Here is a 21,304-nt window from a genome sequence, read left to right as displayed (position 1 = left end):
GACTGCCAGCGATAATCGATGCTAACGAAGTTAGGAAAAGCACAAATTCACCCGATTCATTCGCATTCCATTCTCGATTACACAAACAGAATTTTGGTTGCAGCCATTGCTTGATGCCAATGGCAATAAGAACAGGGGACGACGACGGAGGGCAGCTTGGATGGCTTGGCAAAGCTGGCTGTGGACCTCGGCAACTCGGCCAAGCCAAGGTAGATTCCATAGATTCCGCCAAGCCTCGGCTAGTGGGGCCACGGCCGGTCTCGACCGTGCATCTTCTAGAATTTGTAGAAACGATGAGTTGTACCAACGTTTGTTCTAGTAACGTTGAGTTGTACGTACATCGTGACCACGGCAACCACGGCCAAGCCTTGGCCGGATCTAGCCTTGCAAGGGATCTACTTCGCTGTGTGCATCAACGTTACAAAATGCTGCGCATGGAGCATGTCTAGGCGCTGTGGAGTTGTTATAACTACAGTAGTACCTGTAGCTTTGTAGAACATTGAACTAATACCTTGCTAACAGTATGGTCCAGGGACCATAAAAATAAGATGGATACTGTAGCGACCGCAGTACACGAGGACTGGCAGCTGGAAAGCGCGCCGACAGTTGAGTGGTTTCTGAGATTCACCAGTGGCATGCGGAATGAATGCTTTGTAGACATCAAAATCGCTGGTGAGGCAACATACAACGTTTTTAGATTACAGCCACCGTCCGACCTACACTTTCTTCCACCGTGGTCCGAACCTATAGCGAGGCACAGACGAAAGCTTTGGTGTCAATTGGTCATCAACGAGAATGTCGACCGAACACGACTGACAATGCCGCTAAGCTGGCGAAGCACAAGCAAGAAGCGGTTCGCCGCGCCAGGGAGTATAGGCGCCGCTGCAAAGAGAGGACGTCATCGTACGAGGCTCTAAGACTCGACATGAAGGTGCTAAGCGATGCTGAGCGGACGCGGGCAAGCGATACCGACGATGAGACTGCCAAAAGGAGGAAGCGTAACGCGGAACGTCAGCGAAAACTTCGGGAGGCGGATAAAGCTGCACTGGCAGTGTGCGAAGAGGAGAGTGCACAGCGTCACAAGCTGTGAGTCTCTAGGCCGCTAATTCAAATCAGTTCTGTTAATCTTAGCCATGTCTAATTTCATTCTTCATTGCGTTAAGGTGCTTCGTCGACATGTCTTGCCATATTTGTTGTACTGCATTAATGGCTCTCAAAGTTCCCTCAGCTGTGCAGGTTGCTACGTTTAAATCCATGCATGTTCAGCTGATGTAAGCAGACTGGGCAGTTGGTGGTGTTTTGTGTGCAAACATTTAACAGAGTATACTGTGGGGCCAGTTGGTCAGACATAGTTCAGCGAAAAACGTAGCATTAAGACAGGACTAGAGAGACTAGGACAGGAAAGAGCTACAACTTACAACTGAATGGAATCGTACGATGAAAAAACGCCTGCGCATACCTAGAAAAATTGATAACACTCTTCATTGGCAATCTAAAACACGAAAAAAAAAAAAAAAAAAACGGAAAGCCCAACAGTTATCGCTCATTATATGAGGTGCAACCTCAAGTACGTATTAAAAACTTTCTTTTTCCATAAGATAAACAGACTGTGTACTAATGCACGTGTCACTACTGCATTTCGCAAGCTCATGCGCTAACAAACTGTGCACTAATGCACGTGTCACTACTGCATTTCGCAATCTCATGCGCTTCGAAGATTTCTCTTGCCAATTACCGTTTCCCAAGATCTTGGTACGGTTCAGGAGGGGAAAGCAGTTTTTGCAGCTCTTGCAGTGCTTAGGCAAATGCTCATCAGTTTGTTGACGAAGTGAAGAGGCATGCTCACTCAGTCTCACATTTAGGCATCTGCCCGTCTGCCCAATGTACACACTCCCACAGCGGAGAGGGATCCGATAAACAACCCCAGTGGCGCATGAGACATGCGGATTCTTGTGATTAAAGCCACAAAGTGGGTATTAGTTTCAAGACTAGGGCTTCCCTAACGATGTTCTTGTAGCAGTTGCAGAGACTCCCAGGAAAAGGCTACACAAAGTAAAATAACGTGTCCAGTCGTCACAGGAAAATATACCAGGCGAACATTAAAGGAAGTTTGAGGTTGTGCCCTACGTACAAAAGCGCAATTTCAAGAGAGTGGCAGCAAAATTTGGAGTGGATATCGTCTTCTCAGCTCCACTCAAGCTTGCAAGGCTACGTGCTTTAGTAGACCATGAAAGGGATAAAAGTCAGTATGCAAATTGTGTGCAAACAGCCATGTTTAGAGGGATGTCACAATACCATATTTCCTGCACCACTGTCAAACTTCAGTGCGTGTTTTAAAATACCAGCAGTGAAGATAATGTGTACTTGGAGGGCTCCTCTTGCACCACTGCCGATCTTCTTTTCAACACTTCCCGGGGCCACCGAGCGATCGTCCCGATCGGTTCATTTAAGTCAATGGTGACATGATGGTGTAGATGTTCAAGAAAAGATAGAAGAGAATGATGCGCTTGCCACCACGATGACGATGAACACAATTACGCTTGGGGGATCTGCCTACCCTGGAGCTGTTCAACCATCCGTCACCAGAGTCCATGGGACCGATGGCTCGAGGTCGTGTCAAGTGGCTAGGCGGGGATTGCGTGTACATGTTCGGTTCCTTTGGGTTCTTCAGGTCTTTCGGGTCCTTCGTCTTGGTTCTGGTTGGTCTGTCTGTTCTTGTCTTCAGATCCGGGCTTGGGGCTGTGCGGCGGTAGTTGGTCGGGTCTGCTCGGTGATGTCCCAGGGCTCTCGGTCGATGGTCCCGGCTTACAGATGGCGCCGATGCTCCAAGGCGAGAATGGGGATGACGTAGCCAGCACCTCCAACCAAAATGTTACGTGGTGACAAGCAAAGCAGACGGCACAACATGGCGACAGGATGAACGATGATTTAATGGCTGGCCTAGCGCGAGGGCTCCTCTCATACCACTGCCGATCTTCTTCGCAACAATATATATATATATTCATATGGCTGCTCGAAGTATGTGTGCGTACGTGCGTGCGCTGCCAGTATACTGGCAAGATGTCAGGATGAAAGAATAATCCAACTGATATGGGCACCAGCTTATTCCCATCTCCAGGGGAATGAGGGAGATCACAAGCTCATCCGGTTAGGCTCTGGCCCTCAGTACACTCTGAGCAGGGACAGGTGGGTGATCCATAAAGAAATTACTGAGCATCATCGGCTAAACACGGTAGAGTACCCACGGGCAGATAGGACATTAAGAGGCAAGAAAGTGTTTGGAGGTATAGTTATAAACAAGAAATCCGGCTAACCGTAGCCAGTAGTACCCGGAACAATCTTATACATATGGTATGGATTTGAGAAATCTAGGATATAGATAAAGGGAAAAGAACAGGGGATTTTTCGGTGACTCTGCTGCTAAACACGAACCCTGAGATTCAAGTAGGTTTAATCCAACTGGCTGATCATGCCGTCCGGGTATAAGGATTCCAGGTTGCTGGCTAGGTGGATAGCTATCCTGTATCCATTGCAAAATAAAGTTTCACCACCACTGTTCCAGTAGGTTTTGAACCCAAACCAAGGCAAAGAGATCAGCTTTGCTGCGCACTACGTTAGACCACCGTGCCACTTCAGTGGTCAGTTTTTTTATTACGTGCCAAGCTGCCAGTCTTTCACACTGCGCTTCGGGTGTCTCCGTCTTCATATTCTTTATTTCCTCAGACAAAATTGCACAATAGCTGAGTTCATGAAGGACAGAAAGGATGGGCAGATAAAAAAAAAAAAGCTATAATTGCCCGGCCCATGCTCCATGACAGTAGAAGCACCACTGTGATGTCCACAGTGAAAGACAACAATCAAACAGATATAAAAACCGATTAAAACAGATTCAAATGGAGCCAAAATGATGAAATCTATATTATATGGAGGCAAGGTAATCTGTCTCCTTGTCATTTAATGTCACCGTTCAAGAAAAATGTGTCACCAATGGTTTAAAAGAACTTTTAGACGGGCTAGATGGTTTTCAGCTTCAGACGGCATTCTTAGCGCAAACAAACACACACGCACACAAGAAAAAAGGAGGGACACGGGACAAGCGCTTGTCCCGCGTCCCTCCTTTTCTCTCGTGTGCGTGTGTGTTTTTTTGCGCTAAGAATGCCGTGTGAAGATGTGTCACCAATCTCTCTGCCTATGTACTACTGTCTTTGTTGCGCTGTTCCCTTACAATGAGTCCATATCGCCAAATCTCAGCTTTACTCAATATGATTGCACTGATAGCCTTACTTAGGCTTCCTACATCCTAATAGAATCCTAGAGCACCCATTAAATGCTTAAACGTGGCATAGCAAAGCAAAGCTAAACAGCAGTATTCATCCAAACAAATTCTAAATAATGCTTCTGGATCTATATGCATGCTTAGCCAAACTAATCCACCACCTAATTTTTTTATTCACTATTTGTTATTGTAGACGACTCACTTTGTAAACAGTTTTACTTGGGAACCAAGATGTTTTTAACAACAAGTCACGACTGCATCACAGTTAATAAATGGCATTTGAAATCACTGATTGAATTTAGGCAGCCAGATTTCATATGTGCTAGCTTTATTACATTTATAATGATGATGGGCCAGCCTTATTGATACAGTACCCTTGTGCAGGACCTATAACGATGCGGCACATCTGTCATTACTGGCCTTCTGATCAGTGCTCCATGCTACATATGCATATGAGCGATTTTATATATTTATTATCATATGTTATTATTTACACATTCCTTTTTTGCTGTTCTTGAGCCCAGCCAGTAGCAGTTACAATAATGACCTCTCACTCTCTCACTTAGGAAAAAACAAAATGCAGCACAAGAAATATGTGTAGGAACAATTCCACCCAACAAGATATGCTCAAAGTGAATATCCTAAGTGCTTGAACTTTAAGCAAAAAAAAAAATTAAAAAAAAATGAAATTTTGTTTTTATAGGATTCATTTAAAACATTAGTAATAGAACAACTTACAGCCATATGAGACATGATTCCAGAGTATGATTTTACAGTAACAATGTTTCTACAGAAATATTATGACCTGTGGCTTGTCATATTGCATATGCTCTGTTGTGCTTAGTTCATGAATGTTTATTGGACCTTGAGGTTAAATTGACTGGGATATTTTGAAATGTTCATTATAAAGCTGATGTAGGAATTTCAGTTTGAAAATCGGTATAGGGTATGTGTGGTTATTGTATACATCTTGATTATGCCATGCACAACTTGTTTGTGATGTCCTGCATCTTGTGTACTTATGTGCAACTCCTATTGGCATTAATATTATGAAATAACTGGTGCAGAAGATGCCTGGCTTGGCTAAGAAGTTTGGTGTAGGAACGGGCAATATGTTTAGATTTGCTTGCTTGGCATGGCTCCACCTATGACCTGCAAAGTGCGGCAGCCGCAATAAATCTTTCAATTTGCTTGCCATCATGCACTAGAAAATGGGTACTAGAAAGCAAGGAGGTAGTTTACCATGAGCGAAAATTGATTCAAGACTGGCACAGACACTCTGCAGCACTCCAGTCTATGAAGCCAACAAAAGAGGTGAGACTGCAAGAATGCGCGCTGCAAGAGCTTGAGGAACATTTGTGCATGATAGCTGACGCAAGGGTGTATTTTCATTGTATGCTCTAATGAAGGGGCCCTCGATGTGTTTATTTACCGCTTGTCCAACAAGGAGCTGTTTCTTTTCTTTGTGTTACCAAATGAGCAGGAGCACCTTATAGAGTGGCATAATGAAGAAGAAATTTGTGTAAGCTTTTTTTTTTGTGAAGGCTGCTATTTTGCAGTGCAGATGCGATATGGTAATTTAACTTCTGAATAGCATCATCATTGGCCAGGCTATACCTACCACGGGGCGAAGGCCTCTCCCATACTCCTCCACTTAATCCGGTCTTGTGCTAGCTACAGCCACTTAACCTCACTGCAAACGTTTTAACCTCATCCACCCACCTGTCTGCCACCTCCTGCTATGCTTTCCTTCCCTTGGAATCCAATTTGTTACCCTTAGCAACCATCGGTTATCCTCTCTTTGCAATACATGCCCTGCCCGTGGCCAGTTCTTCTTCCTGATTTCCATTAGAATGACAGTAGCTCGAGTTATTCCTTTGGCCCTCTCTGCACGCTTCCTATCTCGTAAAGTTACACCTTTCATTATCTTATGGACATATATGAGGACCTTAAAACTGTCTCAAATACTCAGGCATGTGCAGTAAATTAAAATGTTGAAACTATTTATAGATTACATCTACTCTGGCTGGTGTATCGGAAAAGAGTTTCTTCTGCTATATTAGCAATTCATGTAGTTTTTCACACCAATGTGAACTTTGTTCATGCCAGACGAGGAGCTTTGTGATGCTGAAGTGATGTCGTTTCACAGCAGGCGAGCGTCTTGCATTTTGATTCCATCTAAATACAGTCACTTCTGCCGGGCTTTGATCCAGCAGTCCTTGTGCCAGGCAGCCGAATGCCGTAATCACTGTGACGGGTTGGTTATGAATACACTTTTACAGCAGCCGAGTACTTTGTGCATTACCGAGGCGCGCAAGTTCAGAAATTCGCTGCGCTAACAACATTGCAAGGAGGGGACATGCAGCTCGTCAGTACCCTGAATGGCATGAATATGAAGCCAGCATGGCACGTAAATATGAGGCTTGTGAGGCTGGAGCACTGGCCTGGTTGAGGCTTACCCATGTCAGCAGGCTGGGACAGCAGTCTTGTACCTGTGGCGGGGCCTGAATTTGGGTTTTGAGCCTGGGTTGGACTTGTTCATTAACCACATGTGTGGCTCTCATCGACAAAACACTGTGAACTAAGGGCCATGGAACCACTGCCACTTGTCACATTGCTGAGTTCTCTGTTTGCAGGAAACATGATCTTTGAAAGCAGCCAATGGCAATGGCAATAGCGAATGGCAGAAGTCTTTGGAGTTATGTAACTCCCGATCTAGCCATTTTTTCGGGTCATGCTTGTTTTCCTAACTTTGTTTTGGCAAAGAATTTGTCAGTGCTTGCTTCATCTGTGCCTTGTACCGAAACATTTCAGTGAAAGCTTGCTAGGAATGATGGATCATATATATTGTTAATTATCATGGCACTTTTGAGAAGCTTCAGCGTCAAGGAATGTAGTTTTGCACCACTGCTCTTTCTTCATTAGAATCTGAGAATCTGATGATGCGAGGTGACTGATCAAAGTGTGTCTCGGTAAGTTGGTTACAGATCATCTTGTAAAAAGAAATGTAAAAAAACGGAAGAGAGACACACACGAGCATTCACTAGCAACTGATTGTATTTACTGCTGAGTGAATAAATACACAGACAGACAGATGCACAGAAGCAGGAAAGAGCAAACAGCAATGAAAAAAAAGACTCTATGCTTGTCATTCAGGTGTTAAGATAGGCCAACTCGTGGCGGGACAATGATAAGGATGGTTTGCTGGCACGTGAGGCTTCTTTGGGTGCGATGGTAAGGGCTTCGAAGATTTCCCTCGTGCGCTGGTCCGGATAACTTTTGAGGATTGCACACTGCTCAAAGAGCAGAACGCATCCTTCTCACTATCGACAATGGAGAACTAGGTTGCTTTTGGGAAGCACGTCATCAAGGGACAATGCATGTTATCTGAAGTGATCATTGATCCATCATCTCATCTATGCTGCAGTCAACTCTTGCTCCTTGCCGGGCGATACCAGGCGCATCTGCTACACGTGGCGTGGAAGCGTGGAGCGGCCGACACACACGTAGCTTTTGCGTGCTGCCGTTGCACTCTACATGGCTACAGTAAAATTATGACTACATTACGATAGCTTTGGCTATGAAGCCACGCATTACCTTGGAGAATGCGTTTGTGTTATGCGAAATTCACTTGTTAATGCTATGAAACAAGTGTGTCAGCACCGTCATCTTGCTCACAAGCACTATTGCTTGCCTGTGTTTAGCAGTGCGTCCTTTCAGGGCATAGTTCCTGTCATGCAAACAAATTAGTCAAATTTTCAGTGCATAGGAGCAGGCAATGCAATGGGTGTTATGTTTACTGCTGTTCTGCGTAGATTCCCTCCATTACATGCAGAAATCTGCTAGCCTGGGCAGCCTGTTCATGCAGTGCATGAAGTTTGGCTACTCAAGTCAAATGAAATAGTGAACACAGGTTACGAATAAGCGGTCTCTGTCATCACCTGATTAGAAGCTCTTTTCTTAGTGTCTTACTTTTGAGGTATGGCATGGAGCATAGCTCCAGATCGGCACTCTCGCGCTCTCGTATATAGCAATGTAAAAAAATTTGTTGCTGTGTCGTCTTAAACAGTGTCGGATGTGAAGAGTTATTAAGTTTACTGAAAGGAATCAGTGAGAATGGGTGTGAACACTGCGAAAGGAAATGACTGAACAAGATTGATGACTGGGCAAGTTGGTAAGGCTTTGAATTTTCGTTTTCATCATCTTCTCAATTTCCTGCCATTCCACCGGTTGGGTTGTGCGCGTGCTTTTCGGAACGAGTCTTCGTTGTTTTCTTCTGTTCAATAAACATTCAGTTGCTAGTCCAGCCTTGTCCTGTCCTCTTCTTCCTTGTGTCTCGTCCTTTGGCTGGTTAAATAAGACTGAACAAGCATGAGTCTATTCATTAACTTATTGGAAGTAATCGCAAGAAGTTGTGATTCTAGAGATGCCCTCTCCCCCTTTGCACACAGAGAAAAGAAGCAACGACATAATTTTACTGCTTGTAGGCAAAATTGATGTAGTTTCAAACTAGCACTGGACTGCAGTTTTAAAACGCGATATTCAAAGTATCTACAGCGCCAGAAATTTTCTTAGAAGTTAATTGCATGAACTTACGGTATTTATTAACACAACAAGAAAAATGTGTGTGTCTCTCTTCCTTCGTCCCGTTTTTTTGCGCTGCTTCTTCCAAGATGAGGTGAGTATTGATTGTATGTTTAAGAAAAATAAAGGAAAGAAAAAAGGTGTTAACACAGGAAATGCACCGCTCTATTGCACATTTTTGTCGTTCCATGCAGATATGCTGTCGGCAGCAGCTGTCGCCATTGTATTTGTCACCAGAAACATTGACAGGCCTAGGCCAATCTCAGGCTTGCATGCTAAATGGGTGCTACAACTGAATGCCTGCTTCTGATGTTCTCAGTGGGTTAACAGGTGACCATAGCAGGTCAAGGCAGGTAGCTTTTTCAGCTATTTCCAGAGAGCATAGTTGTCAACGTACAAAGTTTTGCGTGGCATGCTAGACACACACAAACAGAAAGATGAAAACATTGCTGTGACCAAATGGAGACAAAACAGCACGCGCCTTTCAGTTTTCCTGTAGCTGATTTCCTTTTTCTTCTCTCCTTCCTCATTCTGAAGCAAAGGAAACATTGTAGACCCTGCACTGGAGGCAGTGTCCACACTTGTGCATGTGAGTTGAGTACTCACCTATACGAGGCACAGTTCTGACAAATTTAAGAGCGAAGTATGTGCTGATATGCGAACAAACTTGCGTAGAAATATATCGAGTCAGGCATGCAAAGCAAACATAGGAATCCGTTTTTTTGTTTTGTTTCATTGGTCAGTATTTTATGGTAGTTACAATATGGTTTCCTTGGATGTAAATTTTTGCTTGTCTTTCTTTGCAGGCATGATTTGTTGTGACAGTAATAATTCAAAAGTAGTACAATTGAGATAGATATTTTGTAGTCGCAATGTGGGTATATGTGGACCCAACTGAATTAGCATGTTTGGTCAGCAGGGAACATTGTATTTTTTGTGTTGTTGCAGAGACAATGCATACCCTTTATGTTGTCCTTGTTCATTGTGCTGTATGGCATCTTGGTTGCCACCATCTAAGCTTTTAAGGTGCATTGCACATGACAGTTGCAAGGATGGGTAGATAAAAAAAAAAGCTATAAGTGCCCGGCCCATGCTGCATGACAGTAGAAGCACCACTGTGGCGTCCACAAGTGAGTTGAACTGAATGTCATCATTAAAACTTAGCCTGAGGTCAACAGGAACTGGCATGCTGGCTTTGCTGTTGTGATACTAAATTTTCATTTTGACTGCATCACACTGACCTCCAGTGTTCTGCACTGATACCTGATATTTTCTGCTAACCTTACTACTACTGTTTTGTGGTGTTAGTCTCCTTGTTTTTTCAGAGAAATAAAGAAAGGGCATGGGGAATTATAATCTGGGCTTGGGCGAGGTATGCAATAAATGTTTGCTTCAAATCTAGCACCCACGTTGTGCAGTTTCTCCTCTTCCCTCACATCTGTTCATGTTAAGCATTCTTCATAATGCGTAGCTCAACCCTTGTGTTCATCCATCTCTTGTGTCTGTTATCGTTGCAATGCAAAAGTTTCTCGTGTCTCCTCTTTCTGAAGTGCTCAAAGTGTTTCGAAATAAACCCAGTGTGGCAATCAGTGCTATGGCTGCGACGACTGATGGTTACACCTTCCTTTGCCTCTAGTGTAAAACAAGCTGGTAAAATCAAGTAATGTTCAAAGCGTCGTGGTGGGACTTTCACTTGCCTGCTTATCAATTGGTAGGCCTGCTAGGGGTGGCATTGCTAGGAAGTATATGAAGGAAACGAATGAGAAACATTTGGTGTGCGTGCTGACCACCACATTTTGACCACAAGAAACTACAGTGCAAAACTGGTATCTATAGTAAGCATAATGGGACGGTCGGCAAATAGAAGTCTGGTTCTGCAAAGCCAGGGCACATTACTGCTGGCAATTCGCAATCGACCGTCTGCCTTGGGGATTTGCCCTGCGCTGTCTCATGATGTTTTTTAACCCACCCCTTGCTTTGATGGTTCATATTGTTTTCTTGTCCTTTGTGTACGGTGCTAAATCTCATATTTCCTGTTTCTCATCTCTCTTGTTATCTTCTTCCTGCAGTGTGCACCCATTACAACAATGCATGCTTCATGCCAAGCATCGGCACATTTAAGAAAAGGGTCATCTTACGTGCAGAGGCATCGAACAATTTTGTGGCAGCACGAGAGTTTGATGTCGCTAAAAGTTGTGTCAGGTGGTGGCGAATGGAGCGAGATCGTTTTTTTATGCCCTTAGAAAGAAAGTTTTTCCAGTTAGAAGAAGAAGTGAGGGCCTTTGCCGCAGAACTGCGAGACCAGTCAGTGGCGGTGACTGTGAGGAAATTACAGATGAAAGCACGGGACATTGCTGCAAGAGGGAATTCCTCACAATGAGTTCTCTGCTAGCCGAGCATAGGTGACACGTTTCATGATGAGGTCTGGACTATGTATTCGTCGACGGACAAGCGGGCGTCTCCGAGACGCATACAAAGAGCAGCTAAGGCTGATGGTGCGTAGCACAGACCCAGTGCATTTCCTTGTACAGTTTGTTGCACAGATTATGTCAGTGGTTTTTCAAGGCCAGCACATCTCTCAAACCATTTCTCACATAGGTTCGACACTGCTTGTAGCAGTGTGGATCAGTTGATGGCATGGCCTGTTTTGGGACATGGTATGGACATTATATCACTAGGCAGTCTGCTCATTCTTGCTGTTTGTCAAGAGGTCTAGGACAGCAGTCATATCTCCTTTTCCGGAATGTTTGCTCACTTGCTGAAATTTGGGGATGTGTGCTTGGTGTGCACACCTCTAGGTAGCTGCTAACCCCATTTTAAGCACCATGGCTTCAGGTTGTAGCGTTTGCTGCACATTGCTGCGTGTAGCTTACAGAACTGCAAATTTCTTCTACCTGTAGCCTCATGAGCCACATATGCTTTGCTACTCTCTGCAGAGCTCACTTTGGGACTTTGGAAGTTGGTTTTCTTGAGAAAAGCCGCTTTTCGTTAGAGGTTGTGTGCACACTGCAGACATTGTACTTATATATGACAGTGGCTGATCGGTGTCATTTGCTAAGCTTAAATCCCCAAGTTTCTGGATGCTGCACGGCTCCAAAAGATGTTAGTGCTTGGTATCCAGTTGTATAATCCAGGCTAGCAAATGCATAGTGCTTGCAAATAGGATGTGGCTATTTGCGTATCAATAAGACAAGCTCACCACTGCAACATGCTATGGTGCATAGTCTTCTTATTTCTGCAAATTTGGCATGGTACAGCTTGAATTTTGAGAGAGGGATTGAAGTGCTGCTTTCAGTAGTGTAGCCAGAAATGTTTTTCGGAGGGTATTATACGCTGCCAGTTGAAAAATGATAGTCAAAACAAAAATGTCGAACGTATGGGAGGAATGCATAGCTCAGAAAAAATTCAGGGGATGTTCTGACACCGAACCCCCACCCCCCTTGCTATACCTCTGGCTGCTTTGTCAGAGTGCATCCATAAAAGCGTTTTTAGAAGTGAAAATCTGCTCATGGGCCTGGACATCTGGAAGCTAGACTGTGCAGTTACCACCAACGTTACTAGAACCAGCTTCAGCTAGAACCAGCTTCAGTTTGAAAATTTCCTGCCTCCGCTGTACATCGTGGGCGGCATCCGGCCGCTTTCTAGGGTAAGTGGCACAGCGGTCGAAGCCGGCTCCTGATGACGCCTTGGAGCGATAGCGACGATGGGCCAAGGGCAATATTTCGGAAGTATTAATTTGTCTGAAGCAATAATGTGAGCGTTGTAGTAGCTGCGACCGAATTGGCAGTCAGAAAACAGTTAAAACCTAGCGAGAAACTATTCTTAAAGTGTAGCAGCAGCGTGCACGGGATATTTGACTGGTTTTTGCCAACAGGAAAGACTATGTTTTTCTAGTATATTATGCTCAATTTGTGCAAACAATCAAACGCCACACGCTTGCTTTTGAGAAACTGGCTATGTGTGCATATTTTAATTAAGACTAGTTGTATATGCGTCAAAAAGCTTCGATAGCGGGCTTTGCAATTTTTGCCCCGCCACACTTGGCAACAGGAATAGGAAAGTATCAAAATAGCGTCGTGAGGACCTGATGGCCGTTCATTTTGGTAGAATTAATAGGGACTGTGTATTCCCATTTGTTGGTTAAGCAATCTGAAATGAAATGAGTGTGCATGCATATTGATCAGTGGGCAATTTTAATGCGTAGCGTTATTTGTTTCTTACCCACTGTGTACAAAATGTATGTGCAGAATGTGTCCGCAGTCATAGGCATGCTCACAGGAGGGGAGGAGGGTGTGGCCACACCCTCTAATGCTGTTATGAGGGCGCCAAGTCGGGGTGTGCATGGAACAAGACAGCGTCGAAACCCAGGTCGTTATTCCCATGCAGTATTGCAAATGCGTTACCTTCCCCGCCTTCGAGTCCCCGGGATTTCAGAATCCCTTTGTCCTTCTCCCATTGCCGACAACTCCTCTTGACGCCCCCCCTCCTCACTCCTTGGTAGATTGGAGAGGGTTGGCAGGGGATGGGTAGGGGGAGAAAGATGGGGGGGTAGGGCGGGTGTGCTACGCTTTTTGCTTTTTGTTTTGGTTAATTTGTTTTCAACCATGCGGGCATAGACCGCTCGCGGAGGAGTTTGCCCAAAGATTTTTAAAGCGGTCAGTTATAACCTTCTAGTGTGTTGTTGTGGATAAAAAAAAAAAATACTGCCCTTTGCTTTGTTTCTGCCATGGTGGATTTGGCTGTTTTCGAAACTGTAAAAAGAAACCTCTTATATTGCCTTCAACATCAGCTTCTATTCATTGCAGTGGACAGTGCAGCGAAGATTAGACAAAAACCTCGAGCTCTGCTATTTTTTTTATCCAGTTTCACTCTATCTAAAAAATCATAGCGCATTGAACTTTGTCACACCGAGAGGCTTATTAGACACCTGTAGTAGCCGCATGACATGTTCACGTATCTTCTGTTACAGTGTTCACACACCGTGGACCGCCACTACTTATATGCACTTAGTCGGTTGACAGCCACCAGCTGCTGTTTTCGACACAGCAAAAAATGTCAAAATCAAAGGCTTTGCTGTTTCTTCAGCATGGAAATTATTTGTACAACGCTCGAAGAAAGAATGGGGAAGAAAAGCCCATCTTCCCCCTTTTCGCAGTCACCTAGTCCAGCCCTATACTCCTCTCGCCCTCAAGCGCCGTTCACCTCCAGTAGCAAAAAAGAAGGAAACTTGCACAAGTTTGTCGCCAGACGCCCGCTAAAAACGATTAACTTCTGTGGGGGGCGGTAGGGCGCTGGCCCCTGCTCTCCGGCTTTTTCAACTGCCGACAAGAAGGGTGGGGTGAGAGGGGATTGTGAGCAGGGGGAGCCGACACACGGGGAAACACACATGCTATTAATTCACACGATTTCGGCACTGCGGGGAGATGGCCCATTGCCTCCAACACACGGAAACCGCCACACAGGGAAGCGTGCTACACCCGTCAAGTCTGCTCCGTCAGTTGTAAATGTATAAGTTTATTTCCATGCAGGTATTTTTGTATTTACTATACTGGCAGCTGAGGACTGGTGATGTTGTATTGCAAGATCTGCTCACTTGCCATTTTTAGCTGCGGAAAGCCGATCGAAGACTCAAAGAACCGTTGTGAGAGCGTGTCGTCGCGCACTTTTCAATTCTGTGTTCATGGTGAAGCTTGTTTTAATTTTAAGCTCACACTATTCTTTTTATGTTTCAATTACATTACGTCAAAATAAATGTTTGATAATAAATCCTCATCTCTGCGCTGCATTGTGGCCGTAGGGACTTTGGTCGAGGGGGGGGGGGGGGGGGGTGAAACACCGCTTCCCCTAATGCAGAACCCTGCTCACGGCTATTTCCACAGTGGCTGTCTGTCTTATGTTGATATGGTTGCACTGGACTAATTGTAGCTCTCTGTTGCTACCCGTTAATTAGCTAGTTTTGACTATATTGAGCACTACATCATTAGGTATTATATTGTTGGATTGCTTTGTAAAGTATACTTTTGCTGGACTAACTGCAGAACTTATTTGTTCTCATTAATTACCAGTTATGATTAAAAATTGAACTTCATGCTATAGCATCAAATCCTATATCTTTAGATAGCTTATTGTGAATATAACGGCACTTATTTATTAATTATCATAATTAGTTGTGATTATATGAGAATGTTACTCTACAGCATCAAGTCATATCTTTGGACGGCTTGTATCGAGTACGATTGCAATACACTAATTTTCAGTACACTAATTGCACTAAACATGCTGCCAGGCAAGTTGGTATTATATTTTGCTGTAAACAGAAAGCGTGGCAACTTGGAGAGGAATGGAGGCACAGTCAAACATAGACTACCACGCTGTGTACGTCTTCTTTTTTCTCTTCAAACTGTCGCGCTAAGTTCTTCACACCGCGCACTGCTTCCTTTCTTTGTTTCTATGAATTTTCGGAAAGCAATGGGCCTGGTGAGCATGGACCGGGTCTTTCAGTGCATGCTTTAGTTGTCCATTGATTGACTGTGCATAGTATCACGGAAAGGGACTTCTCTTACACAAGCTTTCAAAGTGAACTCTTAGGCAGGAATAATAAAGTGCTTTGTTTCCTCTCGCTACCATTATTAAGTGCAGTGGCAACTGAGCAAACCATGCCGCCCACATAAATGGAATCTCTTACTTAACTCAGGGAACTATGAAAAAAAAATCAAGGAAACAGGAACACTAAATTCACAATATTTTCGGAGCCGCTAGGTTCCACGTCGTCAAGTCAGCGCTTTGAACTCGCGTACCACTGAAATGGCTACAGCCGTCGGCAAATTGGGTCGCTGTGATGCAGCCTGGTTCGACTGCAACGCCACTTGCTACGCAAGGCAGCGGCGGCGGCGCACGGCGCTCCGGAGTTAAACTGAAGCTGGTTCTAGTAGTATTGGTAACCACTGCGCAGTTGGTTGCTCAGACACCCTCGTCTGCACCACTTGGGACGATTTTTCTCTGGTTTTCTTATGGGAACCAGTGGGGCGATTTTGTCTTTTCGTTGGCTTGCAGCCCGTCAGTGCCCTTAGCTTTGTCACAAATGCGCACAGTCCTTTGCATTCTGCACATGGTTCCATTGGCCTGTATTTAGAGGTTCTATTGGGGTCAGTGTTGTGGTGTTTTAAATGGATCTTTGTCTAATAAAACCATGTGCTCCCAAGTAGCTGCACCTCTGTTTGTTTGCTGTGAGCCAGTGAATGCCAGATGTGCAGTCAGCTTGCTGGAACCCTAACCTTACCCTTCATGCATCCACATTTGCAGTTTGTAGCAGAAGGACTGCAGAATGTGCAAATGCAAAAATAAGAACAGTGTGTTGTCTGCAGCTTGAAGACTTGCATGTATTTGTGACCTGTTTGTTTGTTTACTTATTTTTCAGGATAAAGATATCACATTTGCAGCTGGGACACCATATGCATCTGCTGGTAACCAAGAGCACGTCCCAGGCTTGAAAGAAGTGAGTGTTGGCACAGGGTTGGATGCCTGTGCTGCCTGTGGTTGTTCCGTGATTACTCTTTCTGTGCCTGGAGTCAGCACACAGACGGAAACAGAACAGGAAGGTAAGCACGGTAGTTCTCACTTTTGGCTATCATACTCAATGCTCCCTCATGTCATTTTGCAGCAACGCAGACAGTGGTATTTTCGTGGGCGAGAGGCACACAGACTTGCAACCTGTAGTGGAAGATGTCTGCTCCCAAACTGGCCAGTCACAGCCACACTTTCAGGTACTAACAGGTCCTTACATTTCACACCTGCTTGGTTTCTGAATGTTTTCATCTCTGCCTGCAGGCTCGCAGTCACCGCATTTCTCATGGCTTGGGACGTGGCATGTCTCCGTTAGGTGATGGCTGTATGCTGCACCTCTCTCTTCTGCAACCAGTGCTGGCGGTCAAAAGGTGGTAATGGTTATGATGTCTTCAGTCGTAATGGCATTGGGAGATTGGCCTGGGTGCATTGCGTATGCAAAAGCCTTGTGGACAACTAGTGGAGTATTTAGATAATTATATGTCTTAAACTAGCATTTAAACAAGAAATAAAACCGAAAAGAAAAAGCAATGAAATCCCATTCTACCAGAGGAATCTACCTGATGTAGTTATAGTTCTGAACAGAATAATTGCACACTGGTTTCAGGGCATATCCCATGGCACTTCACCCGAAGGAGGGGTATTTTAAGCAGTATGGGTGAACATCATCTACATCTGTAAATATCCATCATCACCGGTCATGTTCAGTTGTGAGGAAGACTAAGTGTTGACCGAACGCTGCTAGGTGGTAGGTGCTGCCTCGTCTTGTCTCACAAGAGTAAAGCAAACCGACCGGCACTTCGTGTCTCATTGCATTTATTCTCTGCATTTTATCGTAAAGCATATTCATTTTATTTACCCTGTATTTAGCAAATTTGGACATATTCACGTTTGCTAGTTTACAGCAGCACTCAAGACTTTGGATTGAATGTGTGGAGGCTTAAAGTACCTCTTCTGTCTACTCGGGTAAAAGAAACTATGGGAATGTTGTGGAGCATGGCACAGAGCATGGTAGTGTGCACTGCGCAGTATGACGTGAGGTGCAACGGGTGTGACAAGTGGAACGCAGTGGGGATACCTTATCATTATTTCAGATGCTGCGTAGGATGTGCTACTTGTTATTCACTTTTTTTTTTACCGCTCCTGTAAAAGCCCAACACAGGGCTGACAGTAGCAATAACTAATAATAATACTTGTACAAATACGGCATAGGTATAAATATGGCAAGTGATGAAACCATAAGTGAGAGGCACTGAGGATACCAACCGCGGTGGCTGCTGTAAACAAGGCCGAGTTGGCTTCTGGTGCTGTTTGGTTGGCCAAAAAGTGGTGGTCCAAGGAAACGTCCATGGCAGAGGTGGCCTATGCTCCATTTCGAAAGCTGTTTGGACACCATGGAAGCAAGGGTTGACTTGGGCCAGTCAGCATGGTACACACTAATTATTAGGTTTATATGCACCTGTGGTAAGAACATAATCATGTAGTGCATATATTCTTGATTGGCCCAAGTCAAACTTACCTTTTATGGTTTCCAAACAGCTTGTGAAACAGTATACCGGTGTGTAATAAAACGGTACACTTGGGTTCGTTTGACAGTACATTGCATATGATCAGATTGTACACAGCTTTTATTGAGTGTACGATTTATGCAGCGTAGCATAAACATTGCATAATTTTAATCTTTTAGCGTTACTAGTGCGTACACACAGGCAGCACTCCTGCACTCACAAGTTGGCCTGAGAATTTTTTTCTTGAAATGTCGCAGTCCTCAATTAAGTCTGTACAAATCACCACCTGGTCCTGCTGTCCAACTTTAGTAAATGTTCAAAAATTCCATAACCCCGTTGCTGTGGAACTTATTGTTCAGTTTTCAGTACATATAGTGACGATTTGATGTAGAAATGTACATCATTATTTGCTTGGTTATTGCAGCCGCATTCACAAAAGTTGATAGGTGGCTTTTTGTTTTTTGTGCTTAATTCTGACAAAAATTACTTTTGCAAAAGTTTGGCCACACTCAGCAAGACTGAATGGTTTGGTCAGCATCTATTTCAGAGTTCAGCGGCTATTGTCTTTGCAATCTTGTCGTAGAGCGATGCATACGCGGGGTTTTTCACCTAAGACTCAGCAGCTTTTAGAAATGGGCTTTTTGAGTTTGAAGTGCACTTTTTTGCCATAACAGTGTCACTGGTTGTGCACCGGAATACAGCTGAAATGTGTTAATTGGCAGGCTGGTTAAGTAATATTGTAACGTTACGTTACACAGAAGGCGCTCTGGCACTCTGGCACCGAAGAACACCAACAGCCAGTCAGGGCAGCACAAAAGCGGAGCACCGTTTTTCTTCGTCGTCTTTTCCGAATCGCCCGTTCAAATCTTCGTCGTCTATGAATGGCATGTGTCAATATCAACTTTGCTAGCTTTTTAACCAGTGCAGTTTCATCTTCTTTATTGAAAGACTTGAAGGCCAGCGTAAGTAATATTGTCACGGGTTCTCTCGTTACCCGGACGGCAGTCCAGAAGGACAGAGTCAAAGGACGGGGTTGAGGCACAGGAGGCAGAGAGCAGGCGCTTTACCAGGCAAAAGCAGCGGCGTCCCAGAACCACGCGCACTCCGCAGAACTTCGTCTTCTTCTCCCTCCAGAGCTGACACGGTTAGCGCGGGTTACACTACTCCTCCCCCTGGAAGGCGCATCGTCCCGATGCGCGCTCCAGCGTAACTGAAACGTTAAATCGAGCAGAGCTCAGAGTCAGAATACGTGGTTCTAGCGTTCACAGTAAGTTTTGAGGCGAACCACATGCACCACTTCAGGATGAGGGGGCCGACGAGATGTGCTTGGAACAATCGGAATCACCTCGTAATTTACGTCGCTTATACGGCGAACGACCTCGTATGGGCCAAAGTAACGTTTTAGCAGCTTCTCGCTGAGACCGCGACGGCGAACGGGAGTCCACACCCACACTTTATCACCAGGTGCAAAATGAACTTCACGATGCCGGAGGTTGTACCTGCGTGCATCGACGTGCTGGCGGTCTTGGATGCGTAGGCGTGCCAACTGTCGGGCTTCTTCTGCGTGCTGGGATATCAGTTGGACATCGTCGTAAGAGTAGGCCTCCGGCTCATGGGGAAGCATGGCGTCAAGCATGGTAGTCACCTCTCGGCCATGCACCAGGCGGAACGGCGAAAATCCGGTTGTTTCCTGAGTTGCGGTGTTATAAGCGAACGTTACGTAGGAAAGAATATCGTCCCATGTACGGTGCTCGACGTCCACATACATAGATATCATGTCGGCCATAGTCTTATTAAGGCGCTCTGTGAGCCCATTCGTTTGGGGGTGGTATGCGGTAGTTTTCCGGTGGTGCGTGTTGCTTAAACGCAAGATCTCCGCCATTAGCTGGGACACGAACGCGGCACCGCGATCTGTGATCAAGACTTCGGGAGCACCGTGACGCAGGACGATGGACTCGACGAAAAACTTCGCTACATCAGCCGCTGTTGCAGAAGGTAAAGCTCGCGATTCAGCATACCGTGTGAGGTAATCCGTAGCAACAGCAATCCAGCGGCGTCCCGAGTTGGACGTAGGGAAAGGTCCTAGCAGGTCCATGCCTACCTGCTGGAACGGAGTCATAGGCGGCGGAATAGGGTGAAGATGTCCTGCGGGTTGTACGGGCGGAGTCTTACGTCTTTGACATTCGCGGCAGGTCCTGGTATAGTGACGAACAGTCTTAGCAAGTTGAGGCCAGTAATACTTGGAACGAATTCGTGCGAGTGTTCGGCTGTATCCCAAATGCCCGGAAGTTGGGTCGTCATGACAGGCGTCCATAATTTCATTACGTAGGTCAGCCGGAATAACCAGTAGCCAAGACCTCGCACTCGCTGCGAAGCTCTTTTTGTATAGCACATTGTTGCGAAGACGTAATGCGGGTAGAACGCGCAAGAAGACGCGTGGAATGGTGCCTTCTTGACCTTCCAGATGGGCGATTACTTCACGGAGTTCAGTGTCGTGTCGCTGCCGTGCTGCCATATCGACCGTGCTTATGGTACCTATGAAAGCATCTTCATACTCGTCGTCTTTACCGTCAGATGCTGATTCTATAGGGGCTCTCGAGAGGCAGTCAGCATCTGTGTGCCTGCGACCGGACTTATAAACTATTGTAACATCGAATTCTTGCAACCGAAGGGCCCACCGTGCAAGTCGCCCTGAAGGGTCTCTCAGAGTGCTGAGCCAACATAGAGAGTGATGGTCGGTAACCACCTGAAATGGGCGTCCGTACAAGTAGGGTCTGAACTTATTAATCGCCCAAACTACCGCGAGGCATTCTTTTTCAGTGGTCGAGTAGTTAGTCTCCGCCTTCGATAATGCTCGACTTGTGTAAGCGATTACACGCTCGGTCCCGTTCTGTTTTTGAATGAGTACGGCTCCGAGGCCCTTGTTGCTGGCGTCTGTATGAACTTCAGTCTCGGCGTCCTGGTCAAAGTGCCCGAGTACAGGGGAGGTCTGTAAGCTTTGTTTAAGGCGGTCGAATGCACGCTGCTGTTCATCTGACCACTGGAAGGCGACGTTCTCCTTCGTGAGATGAGTAAGTGGTGCAGCGACATGAGAAAAATTGGGAACAAAGCGCCTATAGTAAGCACAGAGGCCCAGAAACCTCCGTACAGCGTTCTTGTCCGATGGTGTAGGAAAGGAGGTGACAGCGGCTGTTTTATCGGGATCTGGACAAACACCCGCGTTGCTGACGACGTGGCCAAGAAATTTTAATTCATCGTAGGCAAACTTGCACTTTGTTGGCTTCAGAGTGAGGCCTGCGCTTCTTATAGCTTGTAGTACTGCTCTCAGGCGAAGAAGATGATCGGAGAACGTGCTTGAGAAGATTACAACATC

At 45.4% G+C, this 21,304-nt stretch overlaps 1 protein-coding gene across 5 annotated transcripts in view; it reads left to right on the top strand.

Moving 5' to 3' along the window:
• Positions 1 to 113: 113 nt before the first annotated feature.
• The window catches only part of LOC146193995 (uncharacterized), a 31,745-nt gene continuing 10,554 nt past the window's right edge, over positions 114 to 21,304 (top strand). For 2 of the 5 annotated variants that reach the window (XM_084602921.1, XM_084602925.1), the window contains exons 1-5: positions 216 to 1,086; positions 10,930 to 11,355; positions 16,278 to 16,458; positions 16,521 to 16,623; positions 16,688 to 16,794. In XM_084602921.1, the coding sequence (XP_084459047.1) occupies positions 11,275 to 11,355; positions 16,278 to 16,458; positions 16,521 to 16,576 (318 nt within the window). In that variant the 5' untranslated portion in view covers positions 216 to 1,086; positions 10,930 to 11,274 and the 3' untranslated portion in view covers positions 16,577 to 16,623; positions 16,688 to 16,794. The other 3 variants (XM_084602920.1, XM_084602924.1, XM_084602923.1) reach the window with 3 other exon arrangements.

This window comes from Amblyomma maculatum, chromosome 4 (genome assembly GCF_055883805.1).
Source record: "Amblyomma maculatum isolate TAMU_Amacu chromosome 4, ASM5588380v1, whole genome shotgun sequence".
NCBI lineage: Eukaryota > Metazoa > Arthropoda > Arachnida > Ixodida > Ixodidae > Amblyomma > Amblyomma maculatum.
The sequence above is the reverse complement of the archived record's forward strand: the minus strand, read 5'-3'. Positions and strand labels throughout refer to the sequence as shown.